Genomic DNA, 13,841 nt, shown 5'->3' on the forward strand with positions numbered 1-13,841 from the left:
TGATGATGATGATGATGATGATGATGATGATGATGATGATGATGATGATGATGATGATATCAGTCAGTTTCTGAGACATGCACTCTTTCTGAACGTGAGACAGTGTGACTTTCCAAAGTGCATTTCTGTGTATTTTCAGTACTTTTAATGCTAAAAGGTCTGCTTTAACAATGATAGTGATGATGATGATGATGATGATGATATCAGTCAGTTTCTCAGACATGCACTCTTTTTGAAGGTGAGACAGTGTGACTTTCAAAGTGTATTTCTGTGTACTTTCGGTGCTTTTAATGCTAAAAGGTCTGCTTTAACAATAATAGTGGTGATGATGATGATATCAGTCAGTTTCTGAGACATGCACTCTTTTTGAAGGTGAGACAGTGTGACTTTCCAAAGTGCATTTCTGTGTATTTTCAGTGCTTTTAATGCTAAAAGGTCTGCTTTAACAATGATAGTGGTTTTGGCCATCCCCTTCGGCCGAAAGGGCCCCTTGAAGCCCGTTCGGCCGAAGGAAGGGGCCGAGGAGGAGAGGGCAGGCACATACCTCCTCCTCCCCGTGGGACTTTGGCAGCCCTGAGGTGTCCTTCAGAGGATACCTCAGGCCTGGCAAAGCCCCAAGGACAGGAGCAGGGGCCGCGCGCCTGTTGCTCCTGCCCCTCACGGGCCCTTACTGGTTCTCAGCTGTCTCTGAGAGGCAGCTGGGGGCCAAGGAAGGGCAGGAGGAGCAGGTGTGCGCCTGTCACCCCCTCTCCCAATCCCCCCCACTTCTAGCTGTCTCTCAGACAGCTGGAGGTCGGGAAAGGGAGCAGAGAAAGCCCCGCCCCCAGAGGGTGGAAGCTCTGCCGCCGGCACGCAGCCCCGCCCCCAGAGGGTGGCAGCTCCGCCCCCGGCACGCGGCCACACCCCCGGAGGGTGGAAGCTCCCCCCCCGGCTCGGCCCCCCCAGTTGTCTGAGGGACAGCAACCCAGCCCTCGGCTCAAAAAGGTTGCCTACCCCTAGTCTAGACCATGCTAATGCATTAGTTTTTTTTTTCAGGCTTTTAAGCCTTCAGAGTAAGCATGTCTGGTGGGAACAGGCAGTGGGACTCCATACCTAGGATGGTTAGGCTGGCTGTCTTCATGGTTTCCTCCACAGGGCAAGTGACAACTTAAGTTTGTTTTGGTGGGTATTTGTGGACTTTTGATGAGGAAAGGGCTTTTAAGAAGGTGCTGTACTCTTTTTGTTTAATGCTTCTTCATGAATATGTCTTTGAATTGCTTTTAGCTCTTTTGATAGTTTGTATACATTTTTACTATTGGGAGGTTTTATCTGCATTTGTTTTAAATTTTACACATTACTTTCCTATGTCTCTTAGAAGAAAGTGAAATGTAAATAAAATAAAGGACAACAACTGCAATTTTCTCTGAAAGACTATGGTTTCTTTTCCTTATACAGTGTGACCGTATCATACGCGGGCGCGCCTTACATGGCTTTCAGCATACACTGAAAGCCACGCTGGGAAAAGGGCCAGCGCACCCCATAAGGGGTAATGGCATTCGCGCCCATAGCATACATGTGCTGCTGCGTGCAAGAGCCTCATTCATTTAAATGGGGTTCGACCATATGTGGAATTCCCCTTACGTGGGGGTGGGTGGGTCTGGAACGGATCCCCTGCATAAGGGAAGGGCGGACTGTATTCACAGACAACTAGAACAATGTTTTTTCAGCTGAATTCTGTTAGACAAAACTTATGTCTTCATTAATCTTTGGTAAGATTCAGGAAACACACCTTTAGACTACTCTTCCTTTTACTTTGTTGGGATGTCCAAAAGAATTGAATCTGGAGGGAGGTATTTTAAATCTAGTAGCTGGTACATGTATTTATTGTAAGGCCTTACAAAATGTGTCGCTCTCAGAAAGCTTTGGAAAGTATGGAGAAGTAAGTAGTAAAGGAGTTACATTATTTTCAAGGAAGGATTTTAGAAATAAATCTGTTAAGGTACAGTGGAAGACTTTTATTCTAGAATAATTGAGAATAGAATGTGAAAAACAGGAGGCACTCAGCATTTTTCCCTAAATGTTCAGCCATTTCAGCTGGAATGTGCTTTTACTTTATTTTATTATGGCTGCCTTGATCCTGCAAAAGGAGAAAGGTGGGCTATAAATCTGATAGATAAAATAAATAAATAAATAAATATTTCTGCACGTTTTGTAATAAAATCAATTACTCATCTTTCACAATGTTTATGGTTTAGCTATTTGTTCAAGTAATTTTGTTCAGTTTATTCATTCAATTTTATTCACGTCAGAAAAAAAATATTCCTGTACTTTACTATTTTTACAAAAACCAAAGAAAAAGACCGAAATACTAGTGATTTGAATAGTTACATACTTAAGTCCACATGGTTCAATGCATTCAAAATGCTTCCATAGTAATATCTGCATATTTGATTTATATTAAATTGATGTTATCAATATGATTAGTTGATTAAATTATTCAATCAATTAGAAGCAAGACAGCAAAGAAGTCTCTGTGTATATGAATGAACAAATGAATGAATGAATCAGCTAGGGTTTTCAGCAGCTAAATAAAAGCAAGGACTTGAAGAGCATAAAACCTAATCAAGCTGCAAAATGTTAATATTTGAAACAGCTGTCAGGCAAAATTCTCAGGCTTTTCCCCTTCATTAGCACTCGAACACTGAAACCAAGGAAGTGAGAACACATATCAGAAACCTTAAATATTTATTGAGGCATCTCTGTTGCTGTTTGCTCTCTCTTTTTAAACTGAGGCTTCCCTATAGCCAAACAAACTTCCGACTGTTTATTTTTTACCTGAAGGATGTTGTTCCATTCGCTCTTATTTTATTCCTCTGAACAGGAGATGCTTGAAGCGACAGAATTTTGTTTCCTGGCAGGGTAATTTGTTTCACAATGGAGCCTAAAAAAACAGGGATAAACAATCCAAAGCAGAAAGCAAAATCCAAGATGACATTCAATACATACTCAGAAGAGAGCTCTGAAAGGACTGTGTCCAATTTTAGTATGAAAGCAGCATATTTGTGTCAAGGTCACACATCCAGTTCTCACTTGCATTATCTGGGTATTTTACCAAGACATGGGCAACTGTGCTTCTCTTAGTATTTGGTTTTTAGTACCTGTTACTTGTACAAGTCAGGTTCAAGTGTGGTTTATGAAGAAAGACTGCTCTACTGCAGGAAGAATTCAAACAGCACAGCCTTTCATAATGATTGTCTGTCAGCAAGCCCATTTCTTCTCTTTTAACTAACTGAGTGCTACTCAGTGCTACATGGACTGATGCTGGTCTGCGAGCCATCAGCTCCCAGTCCCTGGCAGGATTCCAGGGGGGAAAAACAACCAACTATAGCCAATGGAGATAAATATGTTACTGGTCCCTGACACATAAGGGAAAAAATACTGGTCCTTCACATCAGATCACTTGAGATACACCGCTCCAAAGGATTCTCCCAGACAACTATTTCTAGGAAAGTTCAATACCCATGTATTTACTGCACAAGATTCATATGTCTTTCCTACAAATGTTCACTCTACTAATGGGTTATTGCATTCTATCAATATTCAAGAAACTAAGCCCCACTGTGAAAATGCAGTTCTCCTCTACCAAGTGCACTGACTGCAATGCGGGCCCAAAACAAATGAGCAAGAAAAAGAGGCTTCTAGCCACTTTGGGGGTGGGGCATGCACATGATGCAAACCCCAAAATCAGCCAATAGCTGCATGGGGAGCGTACCAAGAGCACTCAAACCCAGAAGAGCCAGCACAAAAAAGAGCAACGAAAAACTGCTCCTGCCAGTGGCTGAATTGGAGACCACAGCAGTGGTGTGGATTGAGACTGATCCTGACTGGGGGGCTGACTTGTACTGGAGCAGTCAGAGGCTGCTCCAAACTGCTGGTCTGCATGACCCCATAGTTGACCCTGTGTCATGGCAGTAAGTTAGCAAAGTATGAAACACAGCTAGCAATACCAAATCTACTATGCCCCTGCCACCCACCCACCCTTTATACCATTTTGTGAACTTCACAGTGCCTTTATCTGCCCTTTCATACCAACAGATGTTGAGCTGTAGCACTGAAATGTTTATGGTCTCTTTAAGAGACAGAGAATGCCAGCACCTTTCCCTCCATTCAGAAAGATATGTTTCCTCAACTAAAAGAGAGAAGAAACTAAAAGAACTAAAAGAAAAAAACATGACCAGTCTCTTGCAATTAACACTGCTCTAGTCCAGTGTTATTGGATGCTTCTGTCCAAAATAGCTACAATAAAGTTTACTCCTTAACTAGGAAAGTTCCAATTATCATTCTCAATATGCCACCTCATTGCTTTATGTCTGACCACCAGCAAACTTGTATGTAGAGAGCACCTTTGAGACTAAATGAAATGATGAAGTTGGCAGCATGAGCTTTCATAGACTTCAGACTACTTCCTCAGATGCATATAATGGAGTAGAAACCAGGGACGTATATATGCCATTGTCAGACATTCTCACATACCAATGGCATATATATATCTGTCCCTGGTTTCCACTCCACTATATGCATGTGAAGAAGTAGACTGAAGACTACAAAAGCTCATGCTGCCAATTTATTTCAGTAAGTCTCAAAGGTGCTACAAGATCTCCCTACATACCATCAAATCTGTTTACTTATTTAAACAACAATTTCATGCCAAATCATGGTTAAAGAACTCTTTAGATACCCCAAGGGTTGTCATAGAGAGGAGGGGGCAGGCCTATTCTCTGCTGCTCCATAGGGTAGAACTAGTTACAGGAGTTACAGGTTTGAAGTTACAGGAGAGAAGATTCCAACTGAATATTAGAACTTTGTGACAGGTAGAGTAGTTTGGCAATGGAATCAATTGCCTATAGATGGTGGGGTTTCCTTCTTTGGACATCTTAAAAAAGAAGCTGGACAGCTACCTGCTGGGGATGCTTTAGCTGGAGAGCCTGCATTGAGCTGGGGTTGTCCCTTCCAGTTCAAGAATCTATAACTAATGTATGTTTTAACTGACAAACTGTGGAGTCTAATGCATCAAAATACAAACAAAAATCATAGCTTTGGTCATACCAGCAGACATGGTTTGTGCCAGGTTTTCATGAATTAACTAGCCATGGTTGCAATCACTGCTTCTCTTCCAGAAACATGAGTTTTGACCAGATGAGAAATCAAAGTGAATAATCTGTTCATACCAATCATGATGTAAATTTAAAAGATCAAATGATCTTAGCACAAACCATAGCTTGACATGATAGCTTCATTCAGCCCAGGAATACAATTGTACCTGCAGGAAGTTGGTTAGCATGGATAACAGTATTTAAAGGCATTTTCCCACTTGCTTTGTTCACAGTAGGGAGTGCAGAAGCTTGCTGAAATGTGCTCACTTTTTTGAAGATGTTACCTGATGGCTGCTGGACTATCTGAGGAAAAAGTCCAAATATAGGAGAAAACAAGTATTAAGATATAGAGAATCACAATGTTGTAGTAAGAGGTAAGAATCACATAGCCCTCCAGATGTTACTAAACTGCATTTCCCAGTATCCCTCACTGGGCTATGCTAGCCAAGTCAGCTGGAAGTTGCAGTCCAACACCTAGAGGACTGTGTGATTCCCAACCATTTAGATTATAAAATAGACATCTGAGGTGTTTTCCCTGACTTCATCACTGTCCTCCAGTTATGTTTAGAGATAATATTAGTAGGTTTTACAGGTTTAGACATGAACACACCTCTCCCTGGCAAAGCTAACAGGAATAACCTTATTTTAATGTCACACACGTGTGTGCATGTGTAAAATGAATATCTACTTATACATTTGAAAGATATGGAATTTCTTACTCAGTGTTCTTCCTACCAGATACACAAATAGTGGTGACATGGAAAAGCTCATTAATCTTTCTAGTGGTGTCAAGCAAGTGTAGCTCCCTCAGTTTAGCATTTATGGTGAAGAATGTGTTTGTTTCAAGAGCCATTGCAATACTCTGTACTCAGAAATGGAAAGATATGGCCATTACATGTCAGGAAACCTGGCTGATAAAATCAGATGATTTTACTGCAATGGTTAAAGTGACAAATCTTATTAAAGACCGCTATTGAATACAGTGAGCCTGCACCATATGCAGGCTTCACTTCCACAGCTTTCAGCATACATTGAAGCTGCAGGAAAATCTAATGATTGGCGTGCACACCCCATTATTTTCAATGGGGCTTGAGCATACACTATTTTCCCCTTACGCAGGGAGCGGGGTGGAATGGATCCCCTGCATAAGGGAAGGAAACACTGTACTTTTCAAAAGGAGTGGGAACTGATAGTTGATTTTATGAGAAGATATTGGAGGGAAGGAATAGAAATTTTAGGATTTATAGTTGCAAGTAGACTGCAGAAATAGTTATTAGCTTTATAGTTGTATGTATGTAATTTTACCTTATATATTGTTTAAATTATCCAAAACTACTGTATATACTCATGTATAAGTCCAAAAATTTTAGTCAAAAAACTTGACCCCAAAACCAGAGGTTGACTTATCCACAGGTCAATGTTAGTACTGCACTTTAATTCTTATTTTAAAAAAGGAACGATGCACTAGTGAAAGGCAAAATATAATCTGTCCTGGAAGCACTGACCCTCCTCTGTTCTCTCAACCATCCAGCTTTTAGGATGAATACAAACAGCTATGCCTTCTGGAATTTTGTAAGTTCTTTGGCATTGTTTTCCTTTGCTTCATCCTTTAGATTATTTCTTACGTGGCCTAAGTTTTACCCTCGACTTATCCGTGGGGTATATGAAAATCCATAATTTTTGCCCCAAGACCTGCCCTTGACTTATACATGAAGTTGACTTATAGTCGAGTACATACAGTATGTGTTAACAAAAATATCTTTGAAGGCCATTGGAATTGAGTGAGTTTTTTAATTTGTTTGAATGTTTGTGTTTCATTTGATTTTTTTTAAAGAAATGTTTATTGGCTGCTTAAAATGTTTTGGGAACTTTGTCAAAAGAAAAAAAGGAGAATGAAATTATTTTAAATATTAGATTTCAAACTGAAATAAAAGCTACCCCCATTAAAACTGAAAGAAAGACATTCTGTTTTGGCTCCCTCAAAATTTATTAAGTTCACTTTTAATTTAATAAATTAAATTAAAAGAAAAGAAAAATAGGAATCAAAACCTAAAAATCAATACAGATGGGAAAACATTAACAAGATAGGAGAATATTAAACAGACTTTGACTATTACAGAAGCCTATATGGAAGTGAGAATCAACGTGAAAAAATCTATATGACTGGTGTAATAAAAAGGAAATAATTAAGTTAGATGAAGAGCAAAGAAACTTCCTAGAGAAAGATATAACTGTCGATGAAATCTTAGGAGCAATAGAGGAAGGGAAAATTCGTAAAACCCCTGGACCGGATGGTTTCCTTTATCTTTCTATAAAACATTTAAACAAGAGCTATGCTACTCCTTATACCAAGTATTTAAAGAGGCCCCTATCAACAAAATACCAGATACTTAGAAGGAAGCAAACATCACCCTAATTTTGAAAGAAAATAAAGGAGATGGTGACCAGGCTAATTATAGACCCATCTCATTATTAAATTCCGATTATAAAATATATACATCAAAAAATATGTTTAAGTAAAATCATTGACGTAGATCAAAAAGGTTTTCTCCCTGGATGACAAATAAGAGAAAATACAAGATACGTTCTAAACATCCTAGAATACTATTATAGACATAATGAAAAGCAAGCAGGGTTATTTTTCTTGAATTTACAAAAAGCTTTTGACTCCGTAAACTGGAATACTATTTTTATGATCCTTGAAGCAATGAATATAGGAGATAATTTTTGTAAATGAATAGAAGGACTTTATAAGGACCAAAAAGCTATCATTTTAATAAATGGGGATAAAACCCCTTTTTTCCCAATTCAAAGAGGAGCACGTCAGGGATGCCCCTTGTCTCCTCTTCTTTTCATAGTTGTGATAGAAATTCTAATTAGGAAAATCAATTTGGACAATGATTTGAAAGGAGTGAAAATTAAAAAATACAAATATAAAATAAAAACTTATGCAGATGATTTGTTTATAAATTTGGAAGACCCATTAGAAAATGTAGAAAATTTAATGAAGATTCTAAAAAAATTTGGAGATCTTAAGTGGCTGTAGAGTGAACCTACAAAAATCTGCGATTCTAACTAAAAATATGAATAAAGAACAAATTTCCAAATTAATTGAACGCGCTGGAATTGAAGTCAAAGGGAAAATAAGATATTTAGGATTAATTATCTCGAACAAAACAAACAAACTTTTTGATAACTATTATGTTACACTATGGAAAAAAAATTAAAAATGAGTTGAATAAATGGAACAAATTGCACATATCCTTTTTAGGCAGGATAGCCGTTATTAAAATGAATATATTACCCAAAACCTTCTTTCTCTTTCAAACACTCCCGATCACAATCCCAGAAAAAAAAATCCTTAAGGATTGGCAGAGAGACTTAACAAATTTTATTTGGGAAGGGAAAAAACCTAGAGTAAAGCCAAAGGTTTTACAAGATGCAAGGGAAAGAGAAAGACTAACAGTTCCAAACATCAAATTATATTAGGATAATAATAATAATAATAATAATAATAATAATAAGATGATGATGATGATGATGATGATGATGATGATGATGCCAACTGCCTACTCTGGATAAAGAATTGGATAAACTTACAAGATAAAAAAGCACTAGAATTGGAATGCAAAGGGCTTAAATTTGGATTGCTTGCCTTTCTTTTAGATTACAAAGAAAAAACAGATCACTCTATTAATAATCACTGTATTAGGCATGCCCTGCTAAAGACGTGGAAGAAATATAGAGATAGGATAGTTACTGGGTTTCCAAAATGGTCTTCCCCGTTAGAAGCAATTTATAGAATACAAATGGAAAGAGAAGGGAACTGGATTATTTATTATGATTTTTTAAACTTAAAGGTAAAGAATTAGAAATTAAAACACAAAAACAATTAGACACACAGGGTTTCAACCTAAATTGGTTCGAATATCAACCAATTTATTCCAAAACTCAGCATGACTTGAAAAAATGGGAAAAGAAGGATAGTAGTTCAGACCTAGAAAAACTTCTGTTGATTAAAGGAAACCAAAAAGGTCTAATGGGAAAATTATAGAAAATATTGCTAAGCTGGGATACAGAACAAGAAATAATCAAGGAAACAATGATAAAATGGGCCAAAGACTGTGGACATTCTATCAACTTAGACCAATGGGGGAAAGCATGGAAAGAAAATATAAAATTTACAGCAGCCCAACATTTGTTTAAAATGTATTTTAGATGGCACCTAACACCAGCAAAATTAGCCAAATTATATAAAAATACAAATAATATCTGCTGGAAATGTGACAAAGCTATAGGATCCTGCTTCCACTGTTGGTGGACTTGTGGGAAAGCAAAGGAATTTTGGAAGACCATTACTAATGAAATAAATGAGATTTTGGAAATTGATATGAAAATAACCCCTGAAGCTATGTTATTAGGAATGTTTGAAGAAAAATTGGATAACAAATATGGAATTTTTTTAATGTATATGGTTTCTGTTGCCAGGATTCTGTATGCAAAGAAATGAGATCGAAAGAGCTACCTAACCTTGAGGATTGGCCTATCTATCTATATGAAATGATGCATATGAACCAACTCTCCTGTGTGATAAAAGAAGACTCTTGGGAGATTGTATCTAAAGACTGGTGTAAAGTTTTAGATTATATTAAGAAGAAATGGGGTGACATAGCTATATGATATCAGTAGTTCAATGTTAAGAAATTATGCTAGAGGCTAGCTTTCGTTATTATAGTGGTTTAGAGAAAATTCAGAAATAAGCTATAGAGAATAAGGATATAACTATTTTCTCTTATTAAAAACTAAAGTAAAAGTAACCGATCTACCTACTTCTTTGTTGGGATATATCGTATTTCTAGAATAACTTTGATCTTGGGGGAAAATAATTATCCTCTAGAACCAATATTTTGAAAGAATAATTAAGTTTAGAGAAGATTAAGTCTAAAGTAAGAGAGTACTAGGCCTTACAAATCAAAGGTGGAGGAAGTCAATTTTTTAGTATGGAAGATAGAGAGTGATAGTGGGAGAAGTTAACTTGGAATATGAGTTAGGAATAGAATATTCAGAGAAGGATTTGTAAGAAGATAGTGGGAGAAAGAGGAAGAAAGAAGGTTAAGCAAGTGTAAAAGGTCAGAGTAGGTATGAATGTAGAGGAAGAGATAAGGGATGGGTTGAATGTGTGGTTAGTTGGGTTTTTTTAAGAAAGGTAATAGGAGTGGGTAGCTATTTGAAAGAGGGTATAAGGTAGGAAAGTACAAAGTATGGAATGATGAACTCCTCGGAATGAAAGACTCCGTTCAAATATTAATATACTATGTAACTTCTCAATGTGATTGTATGATATTGTCTTTGATTTATGTATGTATGTTTTCTTTTAAAATCCAATAAAATTTATTTAAAAAATTATTAAGTTTACAAAAATAAGCCTTTTAAACTATAAGAGCATTAATTAAGCCAACCCAACAAGGCTCTCCAAATATGATTGTAACTCTAATATGGAATCTTAATTTATCCTTTTCCATTAGGGTTGATGACTCAAGTAAATTCTATATATTACTTTGATTACTTTATATTACTGGAAGGATATACTCAGATAAAAATAAGAAGAAATAATTCCCTCTTGATGTAGACTTTAAATGACATCCATATGACAAGAAGTTAATTGAAGACATCTGGAGATAAAGATATTGTAAATATGAATCAGAACCAACTCTAGGAAGTCAATATATGTAATTTATGTTATGTTATGTTATGTTTCTCATTTGTCACTAAGTAATGTCTATATATGTATCTATGTTTTAAATCAATAAAAACTTATAAAAAATAAAGCAGTCAAAGTGATACACAACAAAAATTGAAAATAGAAAACTGCAGCCAGCAAAAAAAAAAATCCCCACAAGACAGACCAAAAAAAAAAAAAAAAGGGGGGGGGGGTCAGAGAAACAAACAGAAAAAAGAAAAGGCCACTACAGAATTTTAGAAGGTCAATTTAAAGAGGTATGTTTTTAACACCCTTTCTAAAAGCAGCAAGGTTGGGAACTGCTAGAGAAACCACTCCCCCATGTGCCTATCAAGTTGGCCTCTGGAGGTAAAGGCATCCTCAAAGGGGTATCTCTAAATAAGACTAAGCAAATAGTTCCATAATGAAGCATGTAGTTACTAAGGGAGTTGTGTCTTATTATGAATCTGTCCAGTTATGTCTACAAGGACAGTCTCCTTTAGGATACGTTTCTATGCTCAACAGTTGTACAGGGTGAAATTTCTTTTAACCAAGGCATAGCTGGTAAAGGAATCTCTAGTCAAACTGTTGAGTTCAGTCTATCCATCTTAAGGAATCTGACTACATGGTGAATTCATACACTTAAGCATGCCTGCTCAGAATCATAGCTGAGGAAGTCACCAAAGTCTCCAGCTGACATAGAACATCCATTATTACAACAGTCCCGACTTACTGCCCACTAAGTCTGTGCTGAAGTAGCTCCGCTAACATATCAAGTATATGTCTTGCAATTCAGGGTATCTTCTGAAGCTCCTTCTCCTAGGGGTACCTCAGAGGAGTAATTTTGCCTATAGCATGGTTACTCTAGCTGCCATTCTGACAGCTAGCACAGACACCTTGTGCTCAAAACATTTTTTGGGATGAGGTAACTGACTCAACTTGAGTGGCTCATGAAACTCATTCTTAGGGGTCCTAGGCTTTATCCTTCAAGTTTGTGATGCACCTGAACTCTCAGCCTCCAGCCACAGAGGGCCATGGACTGCTATAGCTGGGAAGGGATTCCATCAGCACATCTGAAGAAGTGGAGTGAAATCCACTAACATTCTTACTAAAATAAATCAAGTTGCCGCTGACAGGTACCATTTCTATTTGTTGCTATTCAACTGCACTGGGGAAGTGCAGAGGACACAATCATGTGTGCAGAGACTTGGAATTGCTGGCACTGCTGAGAATTAGCCAGCTTCCTCAACACTCCAGTTCTGCAGACCAAGTACCAAATAAAGTTCTCTTACCAGCTGCTTTACCTTTACAGCCTGTGAAGTCTGTACAGATTGAGAAATGACAGAATTGGGATGGACAACTCTGATTGTGATTGGTTTCCCAGTGACTGGTGCTCGAGATTGGAGCGCTGTGGTGACTGTTTTAGTGAAGGCTGTTGTAGCAGAAGTAGTCAAGGCTGACTTTCCCACTTGAGGAGACTTTGCCACAGCAGGTGACGGCACTGACTTTACAGAACTAAGAGCAGCAAGTGGAGCAGAAAACATTGTTGCAGGAGTGTGCACTGGTTTTGTAAGCTGAATAAGAGTGTTATTTGTTGTCATCACTGCAATGGAAGAAGTTGGCTGTACAGTCTTCAGAGTATCTATACCTGATGCCAGATGAGTGGAGGGAACAGAATTGGCAACTTGAAGGGGAAATGTCCCCACAGACAAAGCACCATCTGGCTGGGCAAACTGAAGTGAAGCAGATCCTCTTGTCACCAGAGATGTACAAGAGACTGGGTCCAAAGTCTGTGGAGAAGATATTCCCAATGGAGTTCTAAGCACAGGCCGTGCAGATTGGAAAGAGGCTGTTGTCACAGGAGTGCTGCTAGCCACTACAGATGCAGATGACAGTGCAGCAGCACAAGTAGAAGCAGCTGTTCGTGGTATAGATTGCTGGAGACACTGCTGTATAAAGGTCTGTATATCTGGAGTGAGGTGCCTTAAGGCATGCACACTTTTCTAGGCAAAGAAGAAAACATAAAATTAGATTTGGCATATTCTTTTCACAATCTATGCTATATAGTCCTTTCATGAGACAACACCATTTGTATTCATCAATCTGCCATTAAATGAAGAGATCACCTTGCTAAATTGTGAAATTTGTAACATCTGATATTCAAGGAACTTGACAAAGCTTTAGGTTTCTTCTCTGCATTGAATTAATAAATCTGAACCTTGGCAGATTTCTTAGGCACATTGGTCAAATTCCCTGATGTAAGTCTGGGCCTTTGTGTTTTGCAGATAAGTACACAGCCAGCAATGTTGCAGACCTTCACAACTGAACGCAGCAAATTCATAAGGAAACAGAGAAGGCAGACATCTATGGATTTTCCTTAGCAAGCCAAATCTGGAGACTGCATTGCTGGAATGTGAATTCCCATTCAACAGTGTTAGCTCCATTGCAATTGAACTGTTTTCTTCCAGTGGAAAAATTAGAAAATTATCCAAAGTTTCACAAAGCTTCTAGAACAACTATTCCAAAATCTCAGAATCATAGAGTAGGAAGAGAGTGCAAGGGCCATCAAATCCAAGCCCTTGCCATCCAGAAATACACAATCAAACCACCCCCAACAGATGGCCATCCAACTTCCATTTTAAAACATCCAAAGAAGGAAACTTCAACAGACTCCAAAGAAGTGTGTTCCACTGTCGAACAGCTCTTACTGTCAGGAAGTTCTTCCTAATGTTGAGGTGGAATCCTATAGGTTTTCTACCATTTGATAGGTTTAGTGTATAAATTCATTCTGTTAAAGACAATAAAATATTCAGAAATTTATCTGAACATGGATAAAAAGAGATTTATGGCTTGGAGGAGCAACTTTCTTGGACCACTAATCTCAGCATCCTCAGCCAGAATGGCTGCTGTTCACCCTGGCTCTAGTGTTCCTGGGAGTTATAACCCAAAAAAATCATTTGTCCATACTGTTGCTCCACCCAATGTTCCTG

General features: G+C 38.0%; 1 protein-coding gene across 1 annotated transcript in view; it reads right to left on the reverse strand.

Moving 5' to 3' along the window:
* Positions 1 to 13,841, reverse strand: part of LOC121917411 (transcription initiation factor TFIID subunit 4B-like) — a 112,030-nt gene that overhangs the window by 69,553 nt on the left and 28,636 nt on the right. The window contains 3 exon segments of the mRNA XM_042443350.1: positions 2,815 to 2,920; positions 5,300 to 5,435; positions 12,144 to 12,854. Of these exon segments, the coding sequence (XP_042299284.1) occupies positions 2,815 to 2,920; positions 5,300 to 5,435; positions 12,144 to 12,854 (953 nt within the window).

The sequence above is a fragment of the Sceloporus undulatus genome, unplaced genomic scaffold, assembly GCF_019175285.1.
Source record: "Sceloporus undulatus isolate JIND9_A2432 ecotype Alabama unplaced genomic scaffold, SceUnd_v1.1 scaffold_17, whole genome shotgun sequence".
Taxonomy (NCBI): Eukaryota; Metazoa; Chordata; class Lepidosauria; order Squamata; family Phrynosomatidae; genus Sceloporus; species Sceloporus undulatus.